Source organism: Balaenoptera ricei, chromosome 15, assembly GCF_028023285.1.
Source record: "Balaenoptera ricei isolate mBalRic1 chromosome 15, mBalRic1.hap2, whole genome shotgun sequence".
Lineage (NCBI taxonomy): Eukaryota > Metazoa > Chordata > Mammalia > Artiodactyla > Balaenopteridae > Balaenoptera > Balaenoptera ricei.
In genome coordinates, this window is record NC_082653.1 from 11,505,429 (window position 1) to 11,520,581 (window position 15,153).

At 46.0% G+C, this 15,153-nt stretch overlaps 1 protein-coding gene across 3 annotated transcripts in view; it reads left to right on the plus strand.

The window, feature by feature from the left end:
- Positions 1 to 5,677: 5,677 nt before the first annotated feature.
- Positions 5,678 to 15,153, plus strand: part of UBE2V1 (ubiquitin conjugating enzyme E2 V1) — a 30,530-nt gene continuing 21,054 nt past the window's right edge. For 2 of the 3 annotated variants that reach the window (XM_059895789.1, XM_059895790.1), the window contains exon 1: positions 5,678 to 5,761. In XM_059895789.1, the coding sequence (XP_059751772.1) occupies positions 5,740 to 5,761 (22 nt within the window). In that variant the 5' untranslated portion in view covers positions 5,678 to 5,739. Of the gene's footprint in view, positions 5,762 to 8,996; positions 9,085 to 15,153 lie in introns of those variants that run through there. The other variant, XM_059895791.1, reaches the window with a different exon arrangement.

A 15,153-nucleotide genomic window follows, 5' to 3' on the forward strand; every position in this document is an offset into this window, starting at 1 on the left:
ATTTACTATCTGGCCCTTTACAGAAAAAAATTTACCAACTCCAGGTCTAGAGTGCTCCCCATTCATGTTCCCCCAAGCCCTCATTTCTGTTCCCCAGAGCCCATCATTTTGATAAGACCCTTGCAAGTCGCTTACATAGGCACAGAGGCATGTCTGTCCCCGCTCTTTTCACACAATAGGTAGAATATTATATACACAGTTCTGCACCTTGCCTTTTTTCATTTAATATGTTTTGGGGATAGTATTATATCAATGCTTCCTTATTCCTTTATACAGCTGTATAACATTCCAACTTCAGGATGGACCTTTCTTTTTTAACTCATCGCTCGTTGAATTTTGAGATAATTTTCATTTTGGGGTAATACAAACTGCTGTTGTGTGCATCGGAGAACTTAAGTCTTTGCTCATAAAGGCCAGTAGACCTGAGGGGTCAATTCCTGAGGATCGAATTGCTGGGTCAGGGATGTCTGTGTGCTGCATCACAGCATTTTGATTGCTCATGCCAAAATTGCCTTCCACCAAGGCCGTGCCCATTTAAACTCTCAGAACTTTTGAGAGTGCCAGTTACCTCACACCCTTGCCAACACAGAGTGTTATCGAGTGTTTTGTTCTTTGCCAATCTGATAGGTGGTTTTAATTTGCATTTCTCTTACTGTATTTCATTGAATCTAAGATATCATTGATTGTACCATCCATCCTGATTTCAGAGATGTTTGAATATAAAAATTTGCATCTTACAATCACTGAAATACAATATGTTGAGTGAGATTGGGTATCTTATCGCATTTCCTTTCTCTGCACATGTTCTTTTCCGATTTTGGGGGGGAGGCAGGACAGTAATGGTTAAGAACTTAGGGTTCAAATACCAGCTCTGCCACTTAACAAGCATGTGACTTTGGGCAAGTTACTTAATCTTTCTGTGTCTCAGTTTCCTCATCCGTGAGATGGAAACCTAACTCATGGGGTCATTGTGAAGATTACATGAATTAATATATGCAAAACACTGTGTTCCTGGAACATACTAAATGTTCCATACATGTTTGCTATGATTATCTTCTTTCCTTTGGGATCTCTTTTTCTTAATGAGTTGCAAGGGCTCTTTATAAATTAAGGAAACATCCTTTTGGTTTTCCCCCCATCCCAGACCCCTGGTTTTTATTCCTTTTTCCTTGACCACAAAAGTAACAGATGATACAAAATTCAGACATTATAGAAATAAATTGTATAGGAAGAAGCCAATGGAAATGACCCAGATGTCCATCAGTATAGGAATAAATGAATTGTACCATTACCCCCTACCTACCCACTCCTATCCCTTTTTGGTTGTGTATTTTAGCAACTACATCAAACATTAAATATCTTAATGCTATACTTCAGACACACCCCAGGGGGGCATAACTCCATGTATGTGCCATGAAATGCCACGAGCAAATGTGTCACACATCCCATCCACCACAGACCCCTCCCCAGGGATTCTCTGTCTTCTGGGTGCCCATGACCCTTCCCGTCAACAGTTCCTCAGCTTTACTTTCTGTAGTTTGTATTACAAAAACTATAGCATGAATTTGGGGTTTTTCCTTAACTATGAATTGGAAATATAAACATAAAACTTTATAATGTTATCCACAACCTTGCTACTCAAAGTGTGGTCTGTGCCTCAGCATCGGCATCCCCTAGGAGGCTGTGGGAAATGCAGGATCTCAAGCACCCCTCACCCCTACAGAAGCAGAATCTGCATTTAAACAAGACAGCTAGTGATTTACCTGCACATTAGAGTTTGAGAAGTATTGCTCTAAAAAATGATACTGTAGGTCTTGTAAAGTATATTGCATTTTTTACATTTTCAATATACTTTTTCAAGCTATTCATGCCTTTCACATCTCAGAGATTCCAGAACTCCCCGGATGTTTTCCCGCCTTGTTGAGAACAGTGTTCTTGAGTGAATGCTGTGGAACAGTCCAAGTCCATATATCTCTTTCCTGGAACACTGTGCCAGCTTCCTTGGCTGTAGATAACAACTTACTTTTAAGAGCAGTTTAAGCAGTAATGACATTTATTATCACGTCTTAAGAAGTTTATAGGTAGGCAGCCCTGGGATTTGTTCAGCTGCTCAACTACATCATCCAGGTCCTATCTAGCTCTTGCCATCTTTCTGTGCTGTCATCTTTGGTGTGTTGGCTTTTCAGCCTCAGGCTTGTGCCTCATGGTATCTATATGATTGCCACAGCTCCAACCATCACAACCTCATATATAGGAAGGAGGAAAGGGGACAAAAAAGGCTTTCTCCCCAGCTATTTTCAGAAGAGAGAAACTTTCCAAACACCTCCTCCCCAACTCTACTGGCCAGAAAGAACTACATCACAGGCACACCCCTGGACCAACCACTGGCAAAAGGAAATGGCAGTGCCTGTGATTGGCTTGGATTCACATCTGGAAACTGGACGTTCGGTCTCCTAAGCAAAATCAGGCTTCTGTGAGCACGGAAGGTCATGACTGGACTGGCAGTCAACAGTGTCCAACACACCTCCTCTCTGGACCCCTCACCTCCAGTCTTGCTGCCACCCAATTCAATTTCCTTGAGGCAGCCAGGCTGCACTTTGTAAAAACGCAAACCCGCCTACGTTTTGCTTAAAACTTTCCAGGCTTCAGCTCTCTCACCACACAGGAAACATCAAGTGCCCCAGAGTTAAAAGAACTAGATTCCAAACCTGAATCTACTCCTTTCTTGTGTGACCCTAGGAAGGCCATCTTACTCCACCGAGTCTCAGTTTCCACATCTGACAAATGTGGAGATAACAACAGCTACTTTGCAAGGGTCACTGAGGAGATAATAATAATAATATTGTAGTAATAATGGCAGCAGGTAATACTTATATAGCACTCGCTCTGTGTCAAGCCGTTTTCTAAATTCTTTAGTTCTATTAGCCATTTTAATCTTCCCACGAATCCAATAAAACAGGACTCACATCCGCAACAGCTGAAGCTACCAGCTCAAGCGCAGAGAGGGAATGGGGCGCAGGGGCCAGAGGAATCCCGCTCTGGGGACTAGTGGCGACCACCGGGGAGGGGGCAGAGCCTCTCCGAGAGCGCTTTAGTACGGGGAGGACTACAACTCCCAGCAGGCTCCGCGACCCCGCTGGACTATAATTACCAGCATGCCTCGGGCTGCCGTGCTTAATCTAGTCCTCCTGCGAGGTGCTCTGTGTAGAAATTCGCTTTATCGTCAATTTGCTTGACAAATTCACCACGGGAACCACGGAATCTACGCGAGTAAACATTTATGAGCATCATGGATAAGAGGCTTGTGTTTTAATCGTCACTCCTCCACCTGTTATCTCTGAGTCTGTTTTCTCACCTCTAAATTGGGGATATTCCTAGGAGTTGTGGCACTGAGTTGTGAGGATTAAAAGGTGGATATGACAGCTTGGTAAATGTCAGCTTTTCTAGTGACCCCTTCTCTCTCGGTGCCAAAGCGTTTATCAACGCATTTTATCCCCACAGCAACCCTATGAGGTTGATACCGTCATCCCCCTTTTCAGAAGGGGAAATTGATGCCAGGAGAGGTTCAAGTCCCTTGCCTCAAGTCACACAGCAAAGTGAGTGGTAAAGGAGGACTCGAACCCAGAAAATTTCACGCCAGAGGTGAGTCCACCTTTGGAGCCCAAATGTTTCCCACTTGCTATATGACTTTTTACAGTGACCCAAAGTCTAGGGCAAATATTTTTTGTGCTCTTCAAGGTAAACTTGAATCACGTGATACATGGAATAATGTCAAGATGATTGCATGTGGCCAGTGCTGGGAAGAAGACGCATGTGGCACTTGGAGCATCAGTTATGGCTGAATTTGACCTGGTGGGAGAAATCAAGGAAAGTTTCCCTGAGGGGGCAATGACTGGGAACAGCACAGGCAATGGCCGTGAGGAGGGAGAGGACATGTGTTCCAGAGGCTTGAAAAGGGCCAGTGTAACTGGAGAGGTACAGCAAGTCTCAGAGGTGCAGGCAGTGCCAGGGAAGGGGGAAAGTGAGGCACCCAGGGTGCAGATTTTAGGGAGGCACGCATTTGAAGGGTGGTGCAAGTGCAGAGCCTGGATCGGAGAGTGAAAGCCTCCTTAAATTTGGCGCCCTAGACCCCTCACTGGCCCCATCCTAGTCCTGGCCTAGGTGCAGGGCATTGTGGGTAGGGTGGCTAACCACCGTGGTTTGCCCTGGAGATTCCTGGTTGTTGTCCCAGCAAGGTCATACGAGGCCCCCTTTCAATCTGCTGATTGTCATTGTTGGATGATAATTCTGTGGTCAATTTGTAGAGTCTGTATTTTATCCCATGGGAATGGGGAGATACTGAAAGGTTTAGGTGAATGGAACATGGGGGCAAGAATGGAAGCTGCTGGGATCATCCAAGTGAGAGACAAGTGGATGGAGTAGAGAGATGCTTAGGAGGCATTCTGTCAGAACAAGTGATGAATTGGATGCACTGGGTGAAGGCTTCCAGCTTCCTTGTTCCTCTGTACTGAAAGTCCTGGTCCTTTCTCAGCCAATGTTTAGCTGTGTTGCCTTGAGGCAATCCTTTCACCTCTCTCAGCCTGTTTCCATATCCATATAAGAGCTTCTCAGACCATTTGTCATAGAGGAGGAGTCACTTCTTGGATTTAACATTTGCAAGTATATGTTTCCAGGGCCTTTGCACATGCCATTCCCTCTACCTCCTTCTCATCATTCAGGTCGTTGTTGAAATGTGACTTCCATAGGAGGCCCTCCCTGACCACTTCTTCTCTGGTTTACTCTCTATCCTATTATAGTTATGTTTTTCCCTATTTGTTTATTTGCTTCCTGTCTCCGACTAAAATCTAAGCCCATGAGAGCAGGAGCTTGCTTCTTCAGGGATGTATATCCATCCCCAGCACCTATGACAGCGTCTGGCACATAGTAGATGCTTAGTAAATATTTGTTCGATGGAATGAATGGATTGAGTGAAAGAGTGAACGAATGAATGAATGAGTGAATGCTTTCCCTGCCACCTTAATGCCCCAAATCATTTAGCTGCCCTTCTACAAGCCCCTTCTGGCCTGGGAGCATCGATCTTGGAAGCAAGACATCTGGCCTGGGTTCAAATTCTGACTCAGTCATTTAACAGCTGAGTTTAGATAAATGGCTTAACACCTCTCGCCTTCATTTTTCACTTTAATCCCGACCTGGTAGGGATGTTGTTGTGAGGATCCAACTAGATAGGAAAATGCCCCAGGCAAAATAGGTGCTTTTTAAAAATATTATAAACTTGTATCTATTTATTTACTTATATTTATTGAAGTATAGTTGACTTACAATATTGTGTTAGTTTCAGGTGTACAGCATAGTGATTTAGGTTTTTGTTTTTTGGTGGGGTTTTCTTGCAGATTATATTCCATTATAGGTTGTGACAATAGGCGCTTTTTTAAAGCTTTCTTTTTCTTTCACAGTCACACCCTTCCAAGTCCGATCACCCTTGCCCTCCCCACCAAGCACCTCAATACCTCCCTCGCACCAGAGCCTGGAGGGCCTTGCAGGTTGCTGGGCCCTCACGCACGCAAACATTTCCTCTCTCTAAAAGGGCAGGAAAAAATACCTTCCCGGCAATGGGTCGCGCAGTCTGCGGAGCGGGCGTCAGCAGAGGCGTCTGCGTGTGCGCACACGCATGCGCAGAAGAGCCCGTAGAACGGGTTGGGGGTGAAGAAGGGGCCGGCCTTTGAGCGACAGCGACGCAAGATGGCAGCCACCACGGGCTCGGGTGAGCGGGGGCGCCGGACCCGGCCGGCCGAGGGGGCATGGGCTCGGGCCGGGGGCCGGGGACCCGCGAAGGCCCTTGCTGCGGGGCTAGGGCCTCTGCGATGCCTCTGTCCCCTGGGCCCCGTGGCGGCGACCCAGGCGGCCTGAGTGGGGAGGAGGAGCAGGCGGTGGCCGGAAGCACGGGCGGGGGCCTGAGGGGCCTGTGGGGCCTGTGGGCGGCGCGGCGAGGCCCAGAGACTCCCCCGGGCGGCGTGAGGGCCCTGTTGAGAGGAAGGGCCGGGTCCCGCGGCGCTGCGGAGCGGCCAGAGAGGGTGAGGGGCGAGCCCAGAGGCACTCCCGAGGAGACCGGGGCTGGCGGCTCTTTAGGGGAGATCGAGGGGTTCCCTAGAGAACGAGGAGGCGCCCCAAAATGGATGGAAGTCCTTTATTTGGGTGATGGGTGTCCGGGTGGGGGGAGGAGCCTTGGGATGTCCGTTTGGCGGGGACTTCGGAGAAGCCCCTCAGGATGGATGAAGGAAGAAAACAGCATCCTGAGGGGTGACTGAGAGGATCCCGCATTGATAAAGGGCAGGGCTCCAGTGTTAGTTTGGGGGATTGGGTTAGGTGAGGAAATTTTTATGTTGATTAGAAAGGGGGAGTCTTGGGGTTGCTGCTTTTGGGGGGGATGAAGGGCATCTCCATAGGATACGTGAGAAGGGGAAAGGGATTTCTCAGATTCCAGAGGGATTTGGTTGGAGCAGCTGAAAGTGAAATGACCCCATCGTTACCAGGCCTCTAGTTGAAGGGATAGATGTTAGGTTTTAGGAGGCAAGCTCCGAGTAGGGCGGTTAGTGGAAGCTTGCGATACTGGGTGAAGAACAGATGAGTTGGGAGCCCTGGAGGTGTCTGTCTGGGGAAGGGAGCCCCATGCAGTGGGTGAGAGTGGGAAAAGGTCAGGTTTCAGAGATGTTCTTTTTAGAGAAGAAAAATCTCCTTTGTTGGGTGAGGGGAGCGTACCCTAGGAGTGTCTGTTTTACGGAGACTGTCTCTCTCCCACTCCTTCGGGTGTTGGTAACATATGGGAGTTCAGCTCAGAAGTTCCCCAGTGGCTGGATGGGTTATGGGGAGAGGAACAAATAAAATGGGAAGTCTTGGGTGACTGGAGAAGAAAGCTGAGGTGCAAGAGGGAAGGAGGGGGCTACACTGTGGGCCAGGGGGAGTTCTTCCAGGCCCTGGTAGCTGAAGGGAAGGAGCATAGATTTTGAGACTGGATTCACTGCTCTGTGTTCCTGAGATGCACCAGAGGATCAAAGCCTGAAGGATCTGTTTCAGAGCTAACACTCACAGCTGGTCATCAGGGGATGGACTCAGATGGCCTTCTGGAAGAGGCAGGGTGATGATTGTCTGGGGAAGGTCCCGCAGAGGGGCTGATGAGGCCAGAGGGTCAGATTCTGGACGTGCAGAATTTGGGAGTAACAGAGTGTCCCCGTTTTGGTGAGGAGGGTGTCCCCTGAGGTGCCTGGCAGTGAAATTGGCCAGTGAAGTCCTCCCAGATGAGGTGACAGTGGGTGACGTCTGATGGAGGAAACGCACAGGACCACCTGCCTGGGTACTGAAATCCTGCAGCTGTTTAAGGCCGCAGCAGCGCTGTTAGGAGAGGGTTGGTGACCCAAAGCGAGCAGGGTGAGGGGGGTCTGTCTTTCCAGGATGTTACTCCTCCAGTATCCCAAGGGGCCATCTTTGTTTGATTGTTAGAGTGGGAATAGAAGGAATTGGAAGTAGGGGATCTGACTGAAGTCACCTACCCCAAGCTGCCTTTTACACTGAAAGCAGTGGGGTCTTCCTGGAGGATGAGGAAACCACACATCTTTTTCCTAGGGTTGGTTTCAGTTGGAACAGTGCTGAGTCAGTTCATTTACCAAGAGACTGCCACAGACATTCTCAGAAGAGAGAGGCTGAGTCAGGCCAGACTGCTGTGGGAAACATCTCACGAGAATAACACCCCTGCCAGGTTGCTCCGAACAGGGGGTACACTGTGCCTGCAGCAGCCAGCGTTGTGGTGGCTTCGCAGCTCAGCCCCTTGGCAATCACTTGAGATTGGCTACCTATAATCCGGTTTAACAGCTCCTTAATTCTAACTTCTTGAAGCCCTGCCAGTTGAAGAGTGCTTCATAAATGCTGTGGTGGTCAGATAAACCATCGTCAGCTGCTGTCTAGTGGCATACAAGAGCACTTGGCATGGTTTAGATAACATGGAAGAGGTTTTGAGGTGCCTTCAAATGGGCTTCCCAGAACTCCTTTGTCTGTTTATTCAGCAGGTATTTATTAAGAATTTGCTGTGTCCCATTGTGAATAGTGAACAAGATGGACATGGCCCCTGTCCTTGAGGAGCTTCTATTCAAGTCAGGGAGAAGCCCATTAAAGGAGTAAATAATTAAGATTTCAGATAACAGTAAACGCTATGAAGGAAATTGTGTGATGTAGTATCTGGAGAGGTGGTCAGGGAAAGCTTCTCCAAGAGGGGGTATTTGAACTGAGACAAATGATGGAAGGAGCCAACAGTGTGTGTCACAGGCAGGGGACGGGGAGACTGAGTGGAAAGGCCCTGTGGCAGGACTGAGCTTGGCATGTTGAAAGAACAAGCTAAAGGCCGCCGTGTGCAAGGGAGGCTTGTTAAAGAGATGAGTTGGAGAGAGATGAGTTTGGATTTTATTCAGTGTGGAAGAAAGCCATTGAACAAGTACCTGGTCTGAAGTAGACGTTCAGTAAATGTGTGTTGAATGAATGAATGAGAGTCTTAAAAAGAGAGGAATGACAAGATCTGACCAGTGCTCCCAGGCAGTGAGAGGAGTGCAGAGTACTAAGGGAGGGAGCAGACAGATCATATTTGGGCTAAACTAAAATGAGTGTACAGGCCTCTCTGCTTTCTAACCCTGAGAAGTCTTTCAGGTGTGGTCAGGGGCCCTGAGACCTTCCTTAGACAGGTTTAGAACAAACCTCTTGATTAATCTGTGCCCCTGGTTGCCAGGAAACAGCTGTGAAGCCTTTGAGTTCCTGTAAGGGCTGAACTTAGTTTTTTGTGGTCACTGCTTTCAACACTTGGTGACAACAGCTTCCCACCTCCTTTGCTTCTGCAGTGTGTGATTTCCTCATAGATCTTAGAGGGTGGAACTGTGGAAAACCCACTGGAATCCTCAGGATGCTCGTGTTGTGACAGGTGACTTCCTCCTGCCTTGGCCAGGATTGCAGGGCCTCAAAGAGTAGCCCTTGGCTGCCAGATCTTTCCTCTCACCCAGCATCCCACAGGCTGCCCTGACAGTAAACCAGAAACGGAGTGCCAGCAAAGTAAGCCCTTTACATTTTAAATTTGCGTACGTTGGAGTGGCCACATACACTCACTCCTCTTACGAACATTTAACCAAATGGGCAGTGGAGGTTACGTAGTCTTCCATTCCATTCAAGGGAGTTGCCTAGAAAGAGCTGGAGCTGGCAGATGAGAACCTGTAGTCTCTTAGCTGGTCTCGTTCCCGTGTGTCTCACTGTGTGAGCATCTTGTTGTGCCGGTTGTAGCTAAGTGCCTTCTGTACAACATGGGCCCTGCTTTCAAGAGAACTTCTTCATGTTGTACTCAGCTGAAGAAACAGCAGTCTGCTCTAGTGATGGAGGGGAAACGCTTTGTTGGGCCACTACAATCTATTGTTCCTCTTATGGATTGCCAGGGTCAATTTGATGATCATGATTTTCCCTTTCACAATAACTTTAAAACCACCCTCTTCCCCCCACCATATTCTCTTGCTCCCTCCCTCCCTCTCACCTGAAGTGTAGCTCTACAGTAGTTTGATAAATGTAGAATAGAAAATGTAAAGTCAGAAATCCTTTCTTTCTTTCTTTCTTTTTTTTTTAAAGAGTAGACACCTTTATTTATTTATTTATTTTTGGCTGCGTTGGGTCTTTGTTGCTGCGTGCGGGCTTTCTGTAGTTGCAATGCTCGGGCTTCTCATTGCGATGGCTTCTCTCGTTGCAGAGCAAGGGCTCTAGGCGCACGGGCTTCAGTAGTTGCAGCATGCGGCCTCAGTAGTTGCAGCATGCGGGCTCAGTAGTTGCAGCTCACAGGCTCTAGAGTGCAGGCTCAGTAGTTGTGGCTCACAGGCTTAGTTACTCCGCAGCATGTGGGATCTTCCCGGACCAGGGATCGAATCCGTGTCCCCTGCATTGGCAGGCGGATTCTTAACCACTGCACCACCAGGGAAGTCCCAGGAATCCTCTCTTTAATTCTGAAAGGCCCCAGGGAAGTATAGAGCAGCACATTTGGTGAAGTAGAGATGTTAACACTGTTACTTTTATATTCTGTATAGTGGTTTAGAGGTTTCCTAGTACTTCGATTTAACCTGCTATGTCATCTCATCCAACTCTCCACAACCTAGTGAGCTCACCAGGGGAAGTATTGGCCCCCCAATATTCCTGAGGGAGATTGGTGGCTGGCTGAGGAGTGGTGACACTAAGATTAGAGCCCAGGGGGTTTTGACTCCACTTCCTTCCCCAACCTGCTCCAGTGCCTTAGGAAGGAAATGGAAAGGCATGGATTCAGGCATGTGCTCTTCCTCAGTCTTGGCATGTTTAATCTTGATGAGAGAACAGGCTTTAATGAGAAGAGTCTGCCACCTGTAGCAGGAACTCTTTTTATAGCATCCCTGGCCACATTTTACCCATTCTGGGTAGTGTGCTGTCTACTGAGAATGAAGGCCACTTCTTGCTCTTGCTTATACTTGACAATCAATAACTCAACACTTGTTGGGCTTAGGGCCCCCTCATGTCATGTACAAAGTCAGTCCTTGTCTTCATTGACATGCAAGCCCTTTAGACTTCTTTTTAAGCTGCACTTCTAAGGCTAACTATGGGTAGACACTGTATTAAATACATCATCTCGTTTCTGACAGCAACGCTTTGAAGCAGGTATCTATTGTGAAGGTGAGGAAACTGAGGCCCAGAGAGGAGAAATGACTTGCCTGAAGCTCAGAGCCAGTGACTTGCAAACCAGGGTACAGAACTGGGACAGCTCTGCTCCACGACATATGCCCTTGGCCATATTAGCATTTTTCCAGCCCCCCTTGCCTGTTCTCCAGCTAGGCATCTCGAGTTCCTTCAGCCATTGGCAGGTCTGTTGACATTCCTGCCTTGGTGGATTAGTTCTTTCATGGGTGGATACTAATGACACCAAGTATGATTCTTTCTTCATTGTCACGTTCACCCCGTACAAGTTCAGTAGGTGTAACCCCACAATAGATGCCAAATCCTCCTGCTCTCCATCGGCATTATTGTCGTTCTTGTCCTACCAGTACCACCTTTCTCTTGCCTAAAAGACTGCAAAAGCCTCCTGCTTCCAGTCTTGCCCTTTTCTAATCCATTCTCTATAGAGGAGGCAGAATGGTTTTTTACAGACAAGAAGACAGAAACTGCCACTCTCTGCAGAAAGCCCTTCCTGCTGCACTTAGAATAAAATCCATCTCTTTTCCATGGCCCACAGGGGCTTCCATGGTCTTGGCCTTGCCTACCCCTGAGCTCACGTGATATGCACACCTATACTCTTGCTCTTCCCCTTTTAGGAATGCTCTGCCTGCCTGTGACTGCCTGCTTCTCCTTCTTCAGGTCTCAGCTCTCCAGAAAGTCCATCCCTGCCCACCCCTTTCAATATAGTCTTCTCACTCATTACCACATCTCTGTTCTGTTCTAAAGTGCTTAACCTTATCTGAAGGTTTCTTGTTTGTTTTTCCACATTTTCTGTGCCTTTCCAGTAGGGCAGGATTCTGTCTTGTTCTCTGCTATGTCCCTAGCACCCACATAGTCCCTGACATAGAGTAGGTGCTCAATAAATATTGAATGTTGCAGTGAATTAATCCAGGGTCTCATCTTGATGTAGCCAAATATATAAATTTGACATATTTGGAGATAGGGCAGAAGCAAAAGTGCCTGTTCAGCTTTTCAAAAAGGAAAGCTCTTGTCCTGATTAGTTGGCATTTATAGAGGGACTTTAGCATAGAATTAACTCTTTCTCTCCTTCCCTGACTGTCCTGAGACACTTACCACACCTTATTCTTTGTCTCCACCCCTTTCAGAGAAAATTTGATCTTTGACCTTGGTCACCCTAGCAGCAGAGAAACACAGGGTCTTGCATCTTGTCACCAGCTGTTTTTTGTCACATTGTCTGGACTGTAAAGAATGATAGATTGCCGCTCTTTCTTCCCCTAGATCAGTGATTCTCAAACTAGTATACATTAGCATCACCTGGGGGGCTTGTTAGATTGCTGGGCTCCACCCTCAGTTTCAGATTCGATAGTTCTATGGTGTAATGTAGTGTAGTGTTCTGGTGTGTGGCCTGAGAATTTCCATTTCTAGCCAGTTCCCAGGTGATGTGTAGGCTGCAGGTCTGGGGACCATACTTGGAGAATCATTGTTGTATAGGAGAGAAGAAATATGCTCCTCTGGACAGGCCCTAACCAGGCACTCAGACTGCACTGCACTTGCCAGTTGCTCAGAAACAAAAGTTACCTGCCCCTGACTTTATGCCCACTTTTCAAGAACGTTTAATCCAGGTGCATCACCTTCCAGGCCTCCTTATTTTCAGAATGGTAGCAGCACCAGACTCCTAGCTTAGTTCACTGTCTTCCCTGAATGGGCAACCAAACCAGTTTCAACTAGCAGCTTTCTTTCCAGGAGAAACCTGTGAGGCTCTGCCATTTTAAATCAAGACCGAGGCCAGGCCAGGGTTTTCCAAGGTTGGCATGCTGTAATAGCCGCTGCTTTGTGGCAATGTTTTTCCCAAAAAGATGTTTTAAAGGGCTTCAAAATCCTTTTTGTACCACAAATATTTTAATATGTTGCTGTGTTTCAAATTACTGCATTAAATGTTTTACTAGGACATGGTGTAAAACCCTATCAAATATTCATACTTTTTTAACTTGGTTGTCATATTTTCTTTGTAATATCCTGCAGCTGCTGACTTTTCAGTTTATATTTAGCCAGGAGAAAAACTGGCTGACTTTTGATACTGACACAAATCCAGGAAAAATCCTTCTGGAAAGAAGAATTCTGAAGTAACAGGAACAAATGTTTTCTTTTTAAAAATCTTGTGTTACTGCGTTATTTTAGCACCTTGGTAGAGTTATCTTAACATTTTCATAGTTAACCTTTTAATAGTTATAGTTTATTAAGATTAACAAGAGTCCATTTTTACATCCTCTATATTGCCTCTGAAGCTGTTCCTTCAGCTGCCTTTTAGGTGTCAGATTAACACACAAATTTTAGGAATCTTGAAATTTAGCTTGATTCAGTGGATTAAAGTGCCATAGGAAGAAAATATGTTAGAGTATCACTGAGTTTTTCTGATCTGTTATGCTTCTGGTTTTTGACATATATGGATTTAATTTTTAATATATTCACTGAAGTCTTTTGTTTAACGTATCATGATTTTGAGCTTATTCTCTCCATTTGGGATGGAATGAAGTCCTCCCTGTGACTGATACACTCACAAGGTCAGCCGGAGCTCTGAACTCCACCAATATTTGGATTTATGTCCCTGGGGTAGCCCCTGAGGTTCTAGAACAAGGGTCATTTGGAGTTAAATGCTCTTGCTTTGTAGAAAATATTGATGTATTAACTTTGTATGCAGTTTCTAAATGGTTTGAAATATCAGTAACATGCTTTCATATATATTTTATGAAACAAAGTTCAATTTGTAATGAAGAATCCTTGACTTGTGTGGTTTGGGGAAAAAAACCAGTTTTCCCTCATTACAAAAAAGTTTCTCTAAAAGTCTTGATCACACTTCATTAAAAAATTACTTATCAAATTTTAATTATCTCAAAACAAAGAAGCTTAGGTATCTCAGTTATATGGATCAGTGTCCAGTATTTTGGCCACAGTAGACCATATGAGAGGTTACAGTAGGAAAGGAAGAGGTACTGCCTTTTCTTCAATCAGGAAACATTTATTGAGTACCATGACATGCCAGGTAGCATACCAGATTCTGGGGAGGTAGAATTGAATGAGTCACAACTCTAACTTGAGAAGCTCCAAGAGTGAGTCAGACAACAAAAAAAGAAAGAAAATGAAATTTAAAGAAAAGGAAAAGGTACAGCACAGACATTGTGTGAAGGTAAAGGAGCGTGGGGTTGGGGGTAAGGGGGCTCTAAGAGGACCTCCGCAGACTGCCCAGCTCCGAATTGAAGATTTGTGTTTCTTCTTAAGATCATCATATTCAAAATTTAATGTATAACTTTTCTTGGGCTATTTGAAATCCATACTAAGCCCCTTTGATAATCTTATAATATTAGACTCCCTTTTAATAGTGCTATGAATGTTTCCCTGCTGTATTTCCAGAAATAAACCAGAGTTAGAATTTTGTGACATAGAGCATTATTCATTCTGAAATAACATCCCTAGCTAACACCCGGCCACCCGTTCATTCATTCAGCAAGCATTTGAGTACATGCTTTGGCAAAGCACTCTTTGACGTATTGGAAATTCAGCAGTGAACAAAACAGACGAAGTTTTACTCTCAGGGAGTTTATGTTCACATGGGAGAGACAGACAGTAAACAACTAATGAAGTGCAAGAGAATACACTGAAAATGTCAAGTGGTAATGATGCTGTGAAGAAAAATAAAGCAAGATAAGGGAATGGGAAGTTGGAGCTTAGATGAAGAATAAGGGAGCCAGCCAGCCAGCCATTCCCAGCTCGAGGACAGAGAATTCTGGGGTGAGGGAACATCAAGTGCAAAAGCAAAGTCAGGTTGCCTATTCAGGAACTTCAAAAAGGATGGTATGGCTGAAGGAGGGTGAGGAGCAAGGGAAAGGGTGGCAGGAAATGATGTTGGAGAAACAGGTAGGGCTCTGTAGGCGAGGTAAGGAGTTTGGATGCTAGTTGTAAGGGAAAGCCAGTGGAGGACTTTGAGAAGGGGAGTGATGGGATCTAACTTAACAGTGGTTGCAGTGGGAATGGTGAAGATGATTGTATTTGGGATATATTTGGAATTGGGTTAGATACGGGGTGTAAGAGAAAGATTTCTTATCATAACTCCAAGATTTCTAGCCAGAGAAATCTGTTTGTGCTATATACTGAGATCGAAGAGTGGGTACTTTTTGTTTTTTGAGGAGTGCAAGGGAGTTTTGTTTGGAATTGTTTGAAGTTGGAGAGGCCTATGAGGCATATAAACGGAGATGTGTAGAAGGCAGTTAGTTGGAAATATAAATTGGAGAGTTATTAAGCTTCCTTGGTCTGGGTAAAATCACTTGGGGAGTAGACAGGAAAGCAGCGGTCAGTAGGCTGTGCCCTGAGGCCTGGCAGCCAGTGTTTGGAGGTCAAGGAAGTGAGGCCGATCAACTAGTGAGGTATCAAGAGAGCCTGAGGCTAAGGGAA